The 18,617-nt window shown below is 45.7% G+C and overlaps 1 protein-coding gene across 2 annotated transcripts in view; it reads right to left on the reverse strand.

Annotated features, from left to right (window-relative positions):
• Positions 1–18,617, reverse strand: part of CARD10 (caspase recruitment domain family member 10) — a 356,289-nt gene that overhangs the window by 186,996 nt on the left and 150,676 nt on the right. For both annotated transcript variants that reach the window (XM_069653039.1, XM_069653038.1), the window contains exons 3-4: positions 13,186–13,323; positions 11,642–11,967 (exon numbers count right to left, since the gene is read on the reverse strand). In XM_069653039.1, coding sequence (XP_069509140.1) covers positions 11,642–11,967; positions 13,186–13,323 — 464 coding nt within the window. The remainder of the gene's footprint in view (positions 1–11,641; positions 11,968–13,185; positions 13,324–18,617) is intronic.

Consider the following 18,617-nt stretch of genomic DNA (forward strand, 5'->3'; position numbering starts at 1 on the left):
CACCACTGGCGTTTCAGGTCAGTGGGGGAAGGAAGGCCAACACAAAGCTTTTTCCCCTGTGAATCCTCTCAGGGTGTTACGAATGCAGAGTCGACTTGTTCCAGGAGTGGAAGGAACTGCAGCAGACCTGCTTACCTCAGAGACTATGGGGGTCATTCTGAGTTGGGCGGTAAGGGGTTACCGGCACGGGTAAGGATGCCGGTGCCGGTAACCCCCTACCGCCCTATTCCGAGGTCCCTTAGTGGGACCCGCAAAGGACATGTGGTCAGACTACACTTCCTTAGCGAGTCCCGCTAAGGGACCTTGGAGCTAATAACGGTACCGCAATTTGCGCAATTTGCAGTACCGTTATTACCGCCTTCCCCATTCCCATTGAGCCCTGTGGGGGCTCAAATGGGAATGGGGAATGGTTTACTGAATGGGGACTTACCGTGTCCTCCAAGGTCGGAATGATCCAGTAAGTCCCCATTCAGCCAGACCGGACCAGGTTTTGGAGGCAGCCATGGTGCTAATAGCACCATGGCTGCCTCCAAACTCGGAATGACCCCCTATGTTCAATAAGCCCATGTTTCTTTTAGATGAAGTTCCTGTTTGGGAGCCTCTGTGAAGAAGAGGGGATGTGTAATTTCGGCTTCCTCATGAGCCAATCCTGCAGCCTCTGCAGGGCTCACAAGGTTGGAGTGGAACGCGGTGAGAAGGATGGTTGAAAGGAGACTGTGAGGAATTCGACCATCCGCATGGTGGAGTGCCCACTCCCAGACTTTTTGAAATTTTATATGAAACTGAATGATAGTAGATCAACCTCTAGTAAATGTGTGGGGCTAATCTGCACACATTTTCCTATGCTCACCGCACAACAAACATATGGGGCCTCATCAGGAGTCGGGCGGTATCCCAGCGGTAATATTGCTGGGATACCGCCAGCGCAAATAGCATACCGCAAGTCGGCCCAGTGCTATTATCGCCAAATCATGAGTAGCGGTACAGCAGTAAGTTCCCATTCCCCATTGAGTCCATTGGTCCCACTGGGGTTAGGGGAGCTATTACTGCCAGCGTAATTGTCCCGGCACTAATAGCACCAAAACAGCCAAAAAAGGGCAGTAAGGGGACATTTTTACCTCCAGCAAAAAGCTGGAGGTAAAAATCCCACTTACTGCCCAACTCATTATTGGGTCAACCCTTAAATGCTGTGGTAATTGCGTTACCGCTGCATTTAAGGGCTAAGGTCCAACTCATGATGAGGCCCATAGCCCTGTGTACTCTGGGTGGACACAGCCTACAGGCGCAGTCCTCAAAGTCACATTTAGTTGGAATGTGACACCCGGCAGTACATCAAGGCATCTCAAAAGGGGGAGGGCAAAGTCTTCCTCCTGCCATGGGCAGCCTAATTAAATAACAAAGGCTCCTATCCTTTGTTGTCCCTGTAGGATGGTGGCAGCAATTAAACATAATTAGCATTCTAATAGAGTATAGTACAAACAGGCCCACATGGGGCCAACCTGCAGAGGCTAACAAAAGACAGGAAATCTCCCAACAACCTTTGGTACGCACTGTGCCAACCTGAATCCAGCTTCCGCCCCTCAGTATTAAGGGCAGTGAAGTGTCATGTCTGGAAAATGTGTTTACAGTGGGCAACCCCACAGGGTGACACCATTCAGAGGGTAGGAGTATGTGATTTGATGGAGACAGAAAGTCTGTTCTCACCAAAACTTCAAGGGAGACCAGCCGTTAATCAAGAACCATAGAGAGATCAACTAAAAGAGACCCTTTGAGCCACGACAGACAGGAAGATGTGTGGGATTTAGTATCACAGGTTCGTACCCCTTTGCCTTTCCTGTTGCAAACCACTTTGGTTATGACCTCATGCATAATTGAAGATAGTTGGTGGGGACCCAGGATTGGTTCATTAAAGTAGGCTTAGTAGCCCACTTGGCTTTAAAAGAGGATTGAGCCCCTTTCTTGGCAGATTATCTGATGACTTCACCAGAAGTAACAAAGAACAACTCAACCGTAGACCCTGGCTGAAGGTACAGTCTGCCTTACATCTTTTGCCAGTGAAGGAAGGCCAGGATTTCCAAAGAGGGAAGCAAGATCCCTCCCCTGAACATCTCCCATGGAACAGAGGCAGATCCAGAACTCAGATAACCCTCCAGCCACTTCAGAACCAGTACCCAGCCAGCACACAATGTGCCCTGCTAGGCTCTGCATCAAGCTTCCTAGGTAGGAAGTGCCAGAAGGTCTCCGAACCTACAACCAAGAAGCAGGCAGTTGCCTGCAACACACTTCAGAGCTGTGGGCCATCCCCCTTAAAGGCTTCACAAGCTCATTGAAGAAGTTGAGAGAAGTGCCTCGACAAGCATCTACCGCTTTCCACCTTAAAGGACATTTTTTAGCCAGTCGTGTTCCTCGAGCTGCAACCGATTGTAATGCTGACCGCTGTCAAGCCGCAGTCACTTAGACATCTGAGACATCTCAACCAGTGCTTCACACCCGCCGATCAGCACTTAGACAACGATTCCTGACCCCAAGCTGCCATGTAAGCCAGTCTGCACCCGTTCGTCCAGCTTCGTTCGCTGAACCGTCTTCCCGCCTGATACCCACAGCTGACTGCCATCTTGAACTCTGTCACAGAAGCCTGCAAAGTGCCCTGAAGCTGACTCGACCCTGTGGAGTGCCAAGAACACCTACAGCATAAGGTATATTGTGGTTCTGACCCCCTGGTCCTTCCCAGAAGGCCCCTAGAGACATCTTAAGATGCTGTTCCACCTTTGTGCTAATACCAAACTGTTGTGGTTATTAACCATACCAACTGCACTCCTGTCAGTATCCAGAGTGCATCCCGTTTCCTTCTTGGAAACTGTCTGTCCTCTCGATTTCTTTACAGGGTGGGTTGTATTTCATAGAGGCGTTAGATATTTTTAATACAACCTTGACTGGACTCCACTTTTATAGTTGGGTAATAATTGTATTTTCGCGGTGTTGCAACTAACCAACCATCCATGACCTTTCGCAGACAAGCCTGCCATTCCATTAAGGTTACGAAAATTGGACAAAGAGGTTGATAATTTCTTTCTCATTCCAATCTGTTCAGATCTCTTCTGGTGTATTAGCGGTGGGAGGCTGATTGATGGTGTAGAAACCATTATAAACCGCTAGTCACTCCTGGACCACTGGTAACCCGGAAGTTGATATGTCACAGGCAGTATGGGGGAATTGGTCATGAGTAATGATATGGAAGATTATCCCGATGACAAAGATAGAGAAAAGTTGGACCAGCAATATGCCCAGATGTGCGGTCGCTTTCTTCCCCTCAATACCACAAAAATGTTGACATCGAAACAGCAGGTTGATTATGAAAGTAAAATAGAAATAAGATTGACATACTCCACCATAGCTGACACATTTCCGCTATGTGGCTAAAGGAATATTGTTCCAGTCAACAGCACAGTAGCCAAAGGATGGTCTAAGAGAAAAGATATGTTATAACAGAGCTACTGCTCACTAAAACTAGACATTGCTGCAGTGGGGTATTATGATCGAAGGGATTTGAGTGGAGAGTTAACTTATGAATTAGGAACAAATGTAATTTACCAGCTTATAGAAACATAAGGTGATGACCTTTATATGAAGCAGCAAAGAACATGGATTGAATATTAAATTACAAAGACTAAATAGATCCACATGCCAAAATAAACAACCTGCCATTCAGAATGAGTACTGCAGAAAATAAACATAGAGGAGGGTTTTATATTGTGAATGGAGGATAGCACAGGGGCAATGTACTGGTCTTGAAAGTAAGATCACGCAGAGCACCAAAGGTTCGAATCCAGGATCGCGCCTAGAAACCCAACTCGGGTTATAAAAAAACCAATTAAAATAAATAAAAAAAATGAAATAACATTGGGTCAGGAGCACTTGTGTAGCCCATGTAATAAACCACTTGAGGGCGGCTACTAAACAGATTATGTCTCACATGCAGTGAGTTGGATTCTTAGCTATACAGGAAACCTAGTGGCGCAAATTGATGAGCGTGAAGTACAAATTGTGGATCATCCCCCTGGTTTTGCCATCCTCCTGCTTACTGACAGGGACACTATGGTGAGGCTCTGCCAGAGTCAGGTGGCAGGCCTGTGCAGCCTGTTCTGGAGAAGAGCGGAAAAACTTTGGATGAGAAATGTGTCAGTATGGAGCCAGATGTCTCGTGACCGTGACACTATACACACAACAGGGGCGTTGCTAGGGGGGGGGGCTAAGGGGGCTATAGCCCCTGATCTTTTGGTTGTAGCCCTGGATAGAATCTCAGGAGCTACAGCCAAAAGATTAGCTAGCCCCCAGTCCCAACAGTTCCGACATCAGAGTAGCCCCGGGTCTTTTCCAGACCTAGCAACTCCCCTGCGACACGCACATGCCTGAATATCAGTCAGTATCAATTGGATTGAAGCTGCAAGGAATGCAACAGTACAACTAGAGCCCCACGCAACACTTAGGACATGGGGACATTTGTTAGCGTAAGGTATGAGACCTACATTCATATACCTGTTTGGGGGTATTCTCTTTAGGACTATGTAACATTGCTTTGCTAATTTAAGGACTTCCCTTTTCAGATATAATCATTTTGACAGCTAGTCAAGTATTGAAGGCTGCCTGTCAGCTTGTGGAAAGGCCTAGATACAGCAGATGTCCTAGGAGTTTCTGTATGGAAACCAGCAACAACGCCAAACGCCATCGTAAAGGAGCCAGTTGAAAGCAGCACACGTGACCTTTGTGGTAATGCATATTGTAGAAATGCTGATGTGCATTTTCTGCAAGAGAAAAAAAGACTGTTAGGAGCTAGAGAAGCATTTAGATGTAGGCACTCAAGAATACTGCAGAACGCTTAATGCCTGTGTGCAAGAAAGTGTCGTAGTTCTGCTCTAAATTCTAACTATATTTCTATTGGTTCCAGGAATGCCTAGTTCATCTTTTTGTCTATTTTGGGCAGCAGGTGAGCTGCAAAATCTACTGCATCTAATAGCTTGCAGTTCCAGAAGAGAGATTTGAGTAGAGTCACTATGAGAGGACAGGTGTAGAAACACTGTGCTACACACACCAAAAAACGGGTAAAGCGCACCAACGGCATCTCACTGCCGGGCTTAGGCACTGACAGGGCCAGTGTATTTGGGAGATGGGGCACCTAAGCGAACGGCTAATGACTAGTGACTCCGAGAGCTTCAACAGAAGCCCAATGTGCCGAGCAAAGGGTACGGGAGGATGAAGTGCTGGGCAGAGAGACAGGGGCTAAACGGCCGTCCTTTCCAGACCTGACGGACCAAAGTCAGCAGAAACACTTCCTGTGCATGTTGTCCTTCCCGTGTTGTTGTTGACACAAAATAGACTAACCCTTTGAGGCCTTTGCTCTAAGTCCAGCGTCTTTTGGTCTGTGACTGGCAAGAGTGGCACCATTTCAGCCGCAAATGGCACCTGAGGAATCACAACTAGATCCATATCAGCCCTGGGGTCCAGGCGTTACTTTGAACTTTGGCATGGCAGCCCGCATTCTAGTGAGTAATGAGGTTGTCTTGGGCTAGGTCTCCTTGGGCACTGCCACCTGTTCCCCCTTCCACTATGAGAACATGACTTTGCTCACATCAGAGTGATTGCGTCATTTCCTCATTGTCTTACATCACTTTACACACATCTAACAGAGTGACTGTATCATTACCTCTTTATCCTACATCACCCTACACACATCAAACAGAGTGATTGCGTCATTTCCTCATTGTCTTACATCACTTTACACACATCGAACAGAGTGACTGTATCATTACCTCATTATCCTACATCACCCTACACACATCAAACAGAGTGATTGTGTAATTTCCTCATTCTCTTACATCACCTTACGCACATCAAACAGCGTGATTGTGTAATTTCCTCGTTGTTTTACAATCGTTATATGCACATCAAACTGAGAGATTGTGGAATTACTTCCTTATCTTACATCACTATACGCACATCAAACAGCGTGATTGTGTCATTACCTCATTATCCTACATCACCCTACACACATCAAACAGAGTGATTGTGTGATTTCCTCATTGTCTTACATTACTTTACGCACATCAAACGGAGGGATTGAGTCATTACTTCATTATCTTACATCATTTTACGCACATCAGAGTGACTGTGTCATTACATCATTAACTTGCATCACTTTATGAACATCAAACAGAGTGATTGTGTAATTTCCTCATTGTCTTGAGATTGTGTCATTACTTCCTTACCTTACATCACTTTACTCACATCAAATGGAGTGATTACGTCATTACCTCATTATCCTACATCACCCTACACACATCAAACAGAGTGATTGTGTCATTACCTCATTATCCTACATCACCCTACACACATCAAACAGAGTGATTGTGTCATTACCTCATTATCCTACATCACCCTACACACATCAAACAGAGTGATTGTGTCATTACCTCATTATCCTGCATCACCCTACACACATCAAACAGAGTGATTGTGTCATTACCTCATTATCCTGCATCACCCTACACACATCAAACAGAGTGATTGTGTCATTACCTCATTATCCTACATCACCCTACACACATCAAACAGAGTGATTGTGTCATTACCTCATTATCCTGCATCACCCTACACACATCAGAGTGATTGTGTCATTACCTCATTATCTTGCATCACCCTACACACATCAAACAGAGTGATTGTGTCATTACCTCATTATCCTACATCACCCTACACACATCAAACAGAGTGATTGTGTCATTACCTCATTATCCTGCATCACCCTACACACATCAAACAGAGTGATTGTGTCATTACCTCATTATCCTACATCACCCTACACACATCAAACAGAGTGATTGTGTCATTACCTCATTATCCTGCATCACCCTACACACATCAGAGTGATTGTGTCATTACCTCATTATCTTGCATCACCCTACACACATCAAACAGAGTGATTGTGTCATTACCTCATTATCCTACATCACCCTACACACATCAGAGTGATTGTGTCATTACCTCATTATCTTGCATCACCCTACACACATCAAACAGAGTGATTGTGTCATTACCTCATTATCTTGCATCACCCTACACACATCAAACGGAGGGATTGTGTCATGACTTCATTATCTTACATCATTTTACACACATCAGAGTGACTATGTCATTACCTCATTAACTTGCATCACTTTATGAACATCAAACAGAGTGATTGTGTCATTTCCTCATTGTCTTGAGATACCGGCATTACTCCCTTATCTTATATCACGTTATGCACATAAGAGAGAGTGGGTACGTCATTACCTCATTATCTAACATCACTTTATGCTATCAAACAGAGTGATTGTGTCATTTCCTCATTGTCTTGAGATACCGGCATTACTCCCTTCTCTTATATCACGTTATGCACATCAGAGAGAGTGGTTACGTCATTACCTCATTATCTTACATCACTTTATGCTATCAAACAGAGTGATTGTGTAATTTCCTCATTGTCTTGAGATTGTGTTATTACTCCCTTATCTTATATCACTTTACTCACATCAAATGGAGTGATTACGTCATTACCTCATTATCCTACATCACCCTACACACATCAGAGTGATTGTGTCATTACCTCATTATCTTGCATCACCCTACACACATCAAACAGAGTGATTGTGTCATTACCTCATTATCTTGCATCACCCTACACACATCAAACGGAGGGATTGTGTCATGACTTCATTATCTTACATCATTTTACACACATCAGAGTGACTATGTCATTACCTCAGTATCTTGCATCACTTTATGCTATCAAACAGAGTGATTGTGTCATTTCCTCATTGTCTTGAGATACCGGCATTACTCCCTTATCCTACATCACTTTACGCACATCAAATGGAGTGATTACGTTATTACCTCATTATCTTGCATCACTTTATGCACATCAAACAGAGTGATTGTGTCATTTCCTCATTGTCTTACAATTGCTATGAGCACATCAAACAGAGAGGTATCGCTCCATAATTATGAAAAAAATACAGAATGTGCATTTGCTACGCATTCGGCAGTAATAGAAATGCTAAATCCCATTATACCGTACAAGGGGAGTAGGGGTTGCAGGATGTCCCCCGCTCCCTTTGTACGGTATAATGGGTTCCGGGGTTGCAGGGGTGTCACCCACAGTCACAAGGCAGGGATTCAATACTTAGATGTGCAAACTATGTGATCACTGCGCGGCTCCATTTTCGCATTCGGAATATCCATATGCAGTATTTTGGACCATAAAGTGATCAAATAGAACCAACAGAGAGATTGTGTAATTACCTCATTACCTTACACCACCTTACACACATCCATGCGTTATTACCTCATCATTTTACATCAGTTTACATACATCAAACAGACGTATTGTGCCATAACATTATTATCTTATATCACTTTACGCACATCAAGCACAGTGATTGTGTCATTTCTTCATTGTCTTTAAATCGCTATACACACCAAAGGGAGTGATTGCGTCATTATCTCACAGCGCCTTGGTGTAAAGCGCTTTATAAATCAATACATCAAATCAAATCTTACATCACGTTACGCACATCATACAATCGCGGCATTACCTCATTATCTAACATCTCTTTACACACATCAGAGTGATTGCGTCATTTCCTCATAATCACTGCATGCATCATCAAACAGAGCGATTATGTCATTACTTCCTTATCTTACATCACTTTACGCCCATCAAACAGAGCGATTATGTCATTACTTCCTTATCTTACATCACTTTACGCTCATCAAGAAGAGGGGTTGCACAATTACCTCATTATCTCGCTTTTAGGGACAGTTTTGTTTAAGAATTATTTTTGTTTTCAGGAAAGATTTTAACTTTAAGTAAGTTGTACAGAACTGGCCGTTTCTTCGGTATCAAGTTATTCCAATGTCCTGAGGACATAATAATGGAAACAAAACCACGAAGGTAAATGTGGGAAAGATAGAACATTAAAGGAGAGGTTAAAAAGAAAGTGGCCACGAAAGCAAGGCATGGATGGGAAAAAAGGAAAGCGTGGAAACCCATTAGGAAAAAGAATCATTAAAGCAAATGAAAAAAGCTTTCTTTTTTTCAGTGAGTTGCAAGTATCAGGTCACGAAAATAGCATAAAAAAACGTTCACTATGTTTTAGCATCGATTTGAAGGGGTATGGTGCTACTCAAATGAAACGAGAAACAGCTGGGCCCTCCCAAAGTGCCATTATATTATGAACATATTCGGGCTTTTGAGTGGTGCTACCATGAGTTCCTCCTTCATAGAGCCTCATTGGATGATATACAAGCCACTGCCGAGTTCCTTTTAAAAACGTGTACTTCTCAGGATATTCTTTTGGATAGTTTGGTCATGTTTATGGATGGAAAATTCTGGGTTCATCTTTTTGCAGAGCCACGTGACAGGAGTGGGTCCTTTTAGGGCCGACAGCTCTTGTCCATCCCCTCTGAAGGATGCTAACCTGCCCTTAATGATCTAAAGGAAAGTGTTGCAGTGCTGAGCACAGTAACCCAGGGTGACTTGCCGGAGTGTGGCTGCGGCTCGGCACGCTTTCAGGAAGTGATAGAGTCGCAGCACAAGCCAAATACTGGCTGCTGTTTCAAGGTGATGTTCCTGGACGAGAGTATTGTGTGGCAGGTGTGTGTGGTGAGATTCCTGTACATAGAAGCACAAATGAAAGAAGGGTGCAAAAGAACTGGAAAAGTCCAGCTGCGGACAAAGATTCGAAGAAGCTCTTTGCATGACTGCATTGTGTGTTGATACACATATAGACGCGGGTTACTGGGTGGAGTCAGACATGCTACAACACACCAATGCACAGGCTCATGTGTGTACACAGCGTCGGGGAACAATATCAGAAGGGTCTTATACACATTCCACCTTCCACCTCTGCTCACCAAATAGTTGCACAAGGACTTTACACGTGTGATTCCGAGCGTATATAGTGTGTTTACTAAAGGTCTTTGGTTGAATGGATTGTGGATAGATAACCAGAGCTGTTAACATCTACTGTGGGACACAAGGACGTGTACACTCTGGAAGTGCCGGGAGACGTACAGGAGCAGAGGGGCCGGGTAATGAACTGTCCAGAGTTTAATATAGTGCAAGACTCGGGTATAGTCCCCACAATGGCAGCATGCCAGAAGGCCTCATTCCCCGAGTCCATCAAGCCTTAGAACTAAATGCATCTGCTCCCCTGTGTCTGTCTCACAACACATTTAGTTGTAGAGATGGCCGGCTCTGTACCCCTGGCCCAATCAGGTCAGCGAATACAGTCCTACAGGCTGCACTCTGCATCTCCATGCCAAACCCCAGAGCACTTCCAGACAAAGTGGGACAGGTACTGCCTCCCATGACAAACCTCAGAGCACCTGCACACCCAGACATAGGGGGCCAGGCCCTGCAGCCCCATGACAAACCTCTGACCACATTCAGACATAGTGGGGCCAGGCCCTGCAGCCCCACGACAAGCCTTGGACCAGATTCAGACATAGTGGGGCCAGTCCCTGCAGCCCCACGACAAGCCTCTGACCACATTCAGACATAGTGGGGCCAGGCCCTGCAGTCCCTCGACAAGCCTCTGACCACATTCAGACATAGTGGGGCCAGGCCCTACAGCCCCTCGACAAGCCTCTGACCACATTCAGACATAGTGGGGCCAGGCCCTGCAGCCCCATGCCAAGCCTCTGACCACATTCAGACATAGTGGGGCCAGGCCCTGCAGCCCCATGCCAAGCCTCTGACCACATTCAGACATAGTGGGGCCAGGCCCTGCAGCCCCTCGACAAGCCTCTGACCACATTCAGACATAGTGGGGCCAAGCCCTGCAGCCCCATGCCAAGCCTCTGACCACATTCAGACATAGTAGGGCCATGCCCTGCAGCCCCATGCCAAGCCTCTGACCACATTCAGACATAGTGGGGCCAGGCCCTGCAGCCCCATGCCAAGCCTCTGACCACATTCAGACATAGTAGGGCCAGGCCCTGCAGCCCCATGCCAAGCCTCTGACCACATTCAGACATATTGGGGTCAGGTTCTGCAGCCCCATGCCACGCCTCTGACCACATCCAAACTCGGAAGGATAGGTCAAGGGCAACATGCTCCCATTGGAAGCAATTACTTGTGGAGCACCACAGGTTTGATCCCCAAGTACGCACTTAGAAACCTCTGGGTAGTAAGCACGTTATAAATAACCTATCATATCGGACAAAGTGGGGTCAGGTTCTTCAGCCCCATGGCAAGCCTCTAAGCACACCCAGACAAAGTGGGGTCAGGTCCTGCAGTCCCATGCCAAGTCTCTAAGCACATCCATACATAGTGGGGTCAGGTCCTATAGCCCCATGTCAAACACCCAAGCACGTCCAGACATAGTGGAGTCGGGTTCTCTATCCCATAGCCAAAGATCTGAATGCACACAGCCTTACATGTGGCAAGTCATGTGTTGACGTGATAATGCCACCCTTCCATCCAACACTAGAGACGACATCTTCTGTTTCTATTAGTCTGCATCCATTCCTAGAGATGAGTGGCCCTGCCGTCCTGCGCCAGTCCCCTGATCTGAGCAATGTGGTGCACCTAGGCAAGCAGTACCTGGAGCTGCAGGTCCCGGCTACGCATGAGGGCAAGGTTCTTCTCCTCAGAAAGCTGGGCATAGCGCAAGGCCAGGCTGTAATTCTCATCCTTCAGCCTCTGAAGCTCCAACAGGTCCCGGTCCCTCTCTGCCCTCAGCGTGGAATGGTGCTGCTGGTTTCTCTGCAGTTCCTCCACTTGCCGCTCCAGCTGGGTCTTCTCCTCTTGCAGAGCTTGGCTCTGCACAGTCAGCTGCTGCTCCCGCGCCTGACGCTGCCTCAGCTGAATACGCTGGTTCCGGAGTTCAGTCATCAGGAACTGGGTGAGGCCCTCTGGGCCTTCCTCATCTGCCAAGGATGAGAGGGAGACAAGGAATTAGATGTTGTGGTGATATGGTGACAGGTTCTGTATCCTGTGTGGCTCTTCCGATCCACCCAGACATAGAGATGACGTGTCTATGCCAATGCCCTGAGTAGCTAATCCAGTCTAATCCTGCACTGGCACGATATCTACGGGCAGATTCCCAGAGACCACTCTCTGCTAGAGGGACGTAGCTCTAGATCCCTGTGCCAATCTCCAAAGCACATGCAATCAGCGAAGTCGCATGCTCTGCATCTGTGTGCCAATTGCAGAGCCAGTCTAGTTCTGGAGAGGGCTAGCCATGCTTCGGTATGAACATTTCTTAGAGTTAATGTAGTTGTAGCGCAGTGGGGCTTTGCATCACTGTGCCATTCCCCAGGGCCTAACCCAATCTACTAGGAACTGGCTCCATATCCCTTTGCCAATTCACAGCACCCACCTAGTCATGGAGGAGTCTGGCTCTATGTCCCTGGGTCAGTACCAAGGGTCAGTCCATTCCTAGAGAATTGGTCTGTAGCCCTGGGCCAGTAGCCGGGGCCCATCCAGTCCTAGCAGAGAATGGCTCTGTTGCCCTGGCCCAGTATCTAAGGCCCATCCAGTGTTAGTGGAGACTGTTTCTGTAGCCATGGACTAGTTCCCAGAGGCCATCCAGCCCTGGAGAAGAACAGATTGCCCATGGCCCATCCAACCTAGAGGAGACTGGCTCTTTAGCTCTGGGCCAGTGCCCAGCGTACATCCAGTCCTGGAAGAGACTAGCTATGTATCCCTGGGTTAGTACCCATGACTCTTCCTATCCTACAGGACACTTGCTCGGGCATCCCTGTGCCATACCCAAAGCCCAGATAATCCAAGAGGAAGAAGCATTGTGTAGTGGTACACTCCCTTTAAGAGGGATGACCCTTGGCCTCCAGAACACTTTGCATGTGGGATGACTGCATATTGCATGGAGGAGGACATCTTTCCTATTGCATTACAAAACCTTGACAACACTGCTGACTGGTATCTGGTCATTGCATCATTTATTGTATTATTTATTTATTTTTGCATTTGTATAGCGCACTAAACCCTGGGGCATCAAGGCGCTGTTACTCACAAGGACAAAGTACATACATTTTGATATGGCAGGTATCATTGAATGTTGATCATCATATGGCGCCAGAGCTAGACTCTGGCAGGCGTCCCACCAGCATCCCACTCATAGTTACCGAGGATCATGGAGCACCTCTGCACCGGCTTTTTTCCCGTCAGGCGACTGAACTGCTCCGGATAATAAAATTCAAGCGATTCCAGGAAGGATACGTAGCCACGCTTCCCACGTTTACGCAGAATGTCAATCAAACGCCCTGAGAAAGGGAGGGACAGTGAGAGCAAATGGAAGCGAGAATAAAGAGAAAGAAAAGGGAAGAAAAAGGGAAGAAGGTGGAGCAGGTTGAGAACTCTGGTTATGGAGCAGTGCAATGATCATAAAGAGCAGGGGTAGGGGCAGTAGCTGAGGGGCAAGGGCATGGTTACAGGGATGAGGTGAGAGAATTCTCTGCAGTGAATGGAGCAAAGGGGCTAACTTCATGGGCTTGGGAATCGCTCCCTGGTGTGGGAACAGATGTTGTGGTGAAGCCATATGCTTGGCATGGATTTCTGGAAGACCAGTAGTCTATGTGGTTGCGTCTCTTGTTGTGCTGTATGCCCTCCCAGTGTAAAGTAAATAGTGTCCGCCCAACCTTCTAACGCATCCGAGCAGCTATTTGACATTACAGTCTTTAGTCCAATGCCATTCTAGGAGGACGGGCTGATTAGCTTAAGCATGACAGAGAAAGCCACTGGGACTGTCATTGATAGACTCTCTACCTCTACCCTTGTGAGTGTCTGACATTGCTGACAACACAGAGACATAGTTCTCTAGCTCGTGTGTGCTTGTGCGTGTGTGTGTGCGTGAGATTGCTACATGACTGCCTCTAGCCCGGTCTCTACTACATGTAACCTCAATACAACACTTGGCAACGAGGATGAGATTTATGTCATGAAAGTGAATGTTGGTTGTGTGCAACTACACATGAGAACATTCTAAATTATATGTCATATAGGAGTAGTCAATGGCTTTCTATCAATATGTGCACTTGAATTCACAACTTGCATGGTGGAGCCATTGGAGACCCTTGGTGGGTGGCGGGGAAGGGGGTGGTGTAGCCCAGGAATATGTGTGCTTCGCCCATGTTTAATAGTGATCACTCTGTGTGCAACACAGATGTTCACATGCATGAAAAAAATGCAGGCATCACTACGTGTTGCTTCAAGTATATCTGCATATAGGCATACTAAGTTTGTCTAAGGTGTCCCTCACCAGCGTAGGGTTGTTAGTGTTTGCACAACTTAATTCTTTGCATACTACCATGCAGTTGCCATTTTATATTCTACACCTTATATGTACATTGCAATACAGCCCTCTTCAGTATGAAGCGCGTTCTATGTTGGAGGTTGTTCACTCTTCGTGGCAGAGCTGAATTTGGCATCTGAAGCCATTGTATACTAAGCCTGGAAAATATTCATCCAAATCTACCACTAGACAGTGTGTTGTACTATGACCAGAACACACATGATGGGTGGGTTTTCCTACTGGTGTCTTACATCTTCCCCCTCCTGTGTGCGTGAGTGTGTGTGTGTGTGTGCGCGCTTGTGTGTGTGTGCGCATCATTTTGCCCAGGAAAGGAAGAGGAGTTGCATCCTGAATTAAAGCAAACATGAGCAACAGAGAGAATGATGGGACATATTGATGGTGCATGCAACCCAGGGCCTGTCAACAGTGTGTTCGAAGAGTGTCCAAGTCCTGGGAGCGGATGTGTACTTGTCCCGTGGATGTGATCTCCAATGAGGAGACCTGATCCGTATCTTTGTAACTTCAAGAAGGAAGACAAATAAGCCACCAAGTCGATTCCTACCTGACTGACTTGAGTCATGCAGGCAGTCTTGTCTCTTCCTCGTGCAACTTCAACACAACACAACTGTCATTGTGCTCTAAACAGGCAGACAGGAGCAGAAGGGGAAGGCATTTCCTGCAGGCCTGATTGGATATCCCTCAGTATGTGCACACCCACTGGTCAGTATTGGGCACCCAGTTTATAAGCTCCGCTAGAGAAATGTAAGGCCAGGCACCAACACTGCCCTTTGTTGAAAACTGTAGAAACGGCATGGATTAGACATTAAGTAAAATCACTTCAAGAGTGTAGGACCAGAATCTGCTGTTGGGAATTAGGTCATTTCTGTGTCCATGCTAAAACTCAGATAGAACAAATCCAGGATAATGGCTCAGTGGAGCCAAAGAGTGATCATCACTACCTTGCTTCCTTCTCACAGCCCTTACTCTGTTAGAGTCCCTGACCAAAGAGAAGTGCTCCTTTCAACTCCTTCCTAGAAAAGGCCAGGGATTACTGTCCCTTGTTTTTGTAGTGGAGCTCCTCTCTTATATAAATTGTCCCTTCCTACCTCACATTAATGGGCCTCATTACGAGTTTGGCAATGCGGGAAACCAGATGGTAATTCCGTTAAAAACACTTATTTTGAGCTTGACTGCATTGCAGCCAGTTTTTACCACATGGGCAAATTCAGAGTTTGACCTTAAAGTGGAGGATTTACCTCCCACAAAATGATCGAGCTAAATTCTCCACTTTAAGGCCCATAAAAGAAGAATTGGTGGATTAACAATGCAGGATTACTGATCATGATGACTCCACCAAAATTCCTCATAAGGGGACTAACACCACAGTGCCACCAATTGTAATACTGTGGTCATCCCACGCGACCGAGCGGCAGTAATGGTGAAAGAATTTGGAAGTACATTTGTAGATTTACTGTCAATTTACCACTAAACTCGTAATGAGGACGTATGCCTTCACACAAGACAGATTATCTTTGTACACTCTCTATTTCCAACTAAAGTAAGCATGTTGGTTTAGATACGTTATAGTGTGGCCATGCTTCTGTATTGCAGCAGAAAGCAATGGGGGTTTGAGCGAGAGTCTTATGTCAATTTATGAACGTCATTTTAACTGGAGTGGGCTGCTGGCGAAAGGATGTGCCGGTGGGTTTTTGACTTATTAATGACCTGTTTCCTGTAACCTCACATTAAAGGACTATCTGCAGTTTAATTATACGAAAGGACTTTAGAAATTATTGGGGTGAGTACAACCGTTTAAGCATTATCTCATGTGGTGGTGAATGACTTCACAAACTGTATTGGTTTGCAAACTGATGTTATCACTTTATAACTAATTTGGTCCTTTATTATAATATGTTTTTCTTTTCTCTTACCGTGTAATCCTACCCTTTACCAACCCCTTTTCTCTATCAGTCACACATAATCACTGTAAATACACAAAATGATTCAGCACATGTCCGGTTTTGAGAAAGGCCATGGGCCGAAACACATGTAACCCTTAGGACATATTTGAAATAAAGGCACCTGGCACAGTTTGTGGAGTAGCAATTGCTTTCTTGTGTGGTATGTAGGTGGTGGTGTGTAATGTGAATGTGAGGTAGTGCGTGGTTCTGCCTGGTCATGATCCTGTGAGTACGGGTGCCTGTGTATTGTGGGATGTTTTTACCCATGCATCCAAGCCCTACCATAAAACTGTGCAGTACGGGCATTGAAAACATCATGATGGCCAGAACTCCCCAGAGAGTGCACAGGGAAAACATGAAGAATAGGCTGCCACCCATTTTTGCCTATGTTGTGAGCACAGGAGGGCACTGCCTAAAACCACCATTGGGCTACACACACAGTAGCCTGAAACCATTGGGAATGGCAATGCTGATTGCCAAAAGCAACCCAGAACTGTGGGGAATTCATTTTCTTAATGTCAAAAATGGATGCAATACTGGTGCTCACCACTATCAGAAAGCCAGCGTTTTAAAACCACCAGACTTTTGTGTAAAACTGAACAAATGAACCCAAACCAGGCCAAGGAAAGACTTGCTAAGAGGTGGATACAATGTAAAACTATATTCTGAAATGACTTGAGGGAAGTAATTATTTAATGTATATATAAAAAATAGCTGGGGATGTCAGCAGCTTAAGTGAATTTGGGTTTAAAGCCACTAAAATCAAAATGTTTAGAATAAATGAGTGACCTACTTCTGAGTGTCAGCTAGGTTGCAATTGTTAAATGTCATAGTTTTGAACTTAGAATTAGCATTCTAGTTGCATGTGCAAAAATTGTAAGTTGGATTTGAATGTAGAAAACTGGGAACTAAAGTGACATTTAGCTGAATTCTGCCTGACAACTACCCCCGACAGGAGTTGAACTGGCTCAACAAGTCTTCCCAGGCCTGGCTGCTTCCTGCTGCCCCCACCAAAAGGAGGTGACACCTCTCTGATTGAATTAGGGGAGTGGTATCTGCAGACTGCAGGAAATTGAAAAAGCCCTTTCCTGGACTCAGGCAAATGTTATATTGGGGGGGTCGTAAAATGGCTTCCTCTTGGGAGAAACTGGCAGGGGCAGTGCCTGTGAGAGCCAGCTGAGCTTGGGGGAAGTGGATAAACCAGAAATTCCACCATGTGCTTTGGAAAACCACACCCCTTTGGGGCCAGAGCGTGATTTTAAAAAGATGGATAATTCATAGTGCAGACTTGTCAAAATTATATAAATAACATTATCCTTCTTGTGATTTTTCTGTGCACATTTTAAGAGGTGTTAGGACCCTGTGGTATGTTCTTGGGGATAGTAGCGGAAAAAAAGGTTGTTACTCCAAATGTATGCATGTTAAAAATCTGACACTTTATCATCTGAAACCCATATCCCTGGTGCACATCTGTGTACATTCTGGAAAGGTTTAGAGGTTGTTATCTGGATGAAAAGGGGAGAATTCTGTCATAAGTGGACACAACATTGTACAAAGACAGGGATCGGATGGTTTGGTGCTACAGAAAATATGTTAACTGGACCTATAATATTAGAAAAATGGTACAGAGATAAATATGTATTTGGGTCAGAAATAGATTTGTGTGCAATTTGACAAGGGGAAGATCCTCTGACCATAAAACCTACACCGTCACTCTGACACTCCATTTCTTTCCCCCAATCATGGGAGAGAGAAAAGCTTGGACAATGATAAGTGAGAGGGGCAGGCTTAGCTAGGCCCAGGCACACACCCATTTTCAAAACACATAAAAGGAACATTGAAACCCAGGTAGAGACATTCACTTTCCACTTTTTTGCGGGACGCTTTGCCGGGAGACTTCAGACTTCACATCCAGAGATCCAGACTTCAAATGCATCAATCTCCAGAGACCAGAAATTAACTCCAGAATTTGTAGCAGGGAGGCCTGAATCCACAAGCTGAATCCTCTTCAGCAGGCCTGAAAACCGGCCAAACTATTCAACAGCCAGGCGAGCTGTTTGAATTCTTTGCCAAGAACGTGTGCAAGAACCTGTAGCAGTATCCAGAAAGCAGTGCTGTATCTGGAACCAGAGAGAACCAGAGACCAGATCGCTGTGAAGAACTGCTAGCAGAAGTCTAACCAATCCTGACCCGATCGGTGACGAAGTCGCATTCCTGTCCAAAATCTAGTGTGAGTACCCAGCTAGCACTGTGCCAAAACCAATCTCTTAGTTAAAATAATATAATCCAAACTATTTTAGCCTAT

This window comes from Ambystoma mexicanum, chromosome 3q (assembly GCF_040938575.1).
Source record: "Ambystoma mexicanum isolate Mex_15411 chromosome 3q, UKY_AmexF1_1, whole genome shotgun sequence".
In the NCBI taxonomy this organism is placed as follows: domain Eukaryota; kingdom Metazoa; phylum Chordata; class Amphibia; order Caudata; family Ambystomatidae; genus Ambystoma; species Ambystoma mexicanum.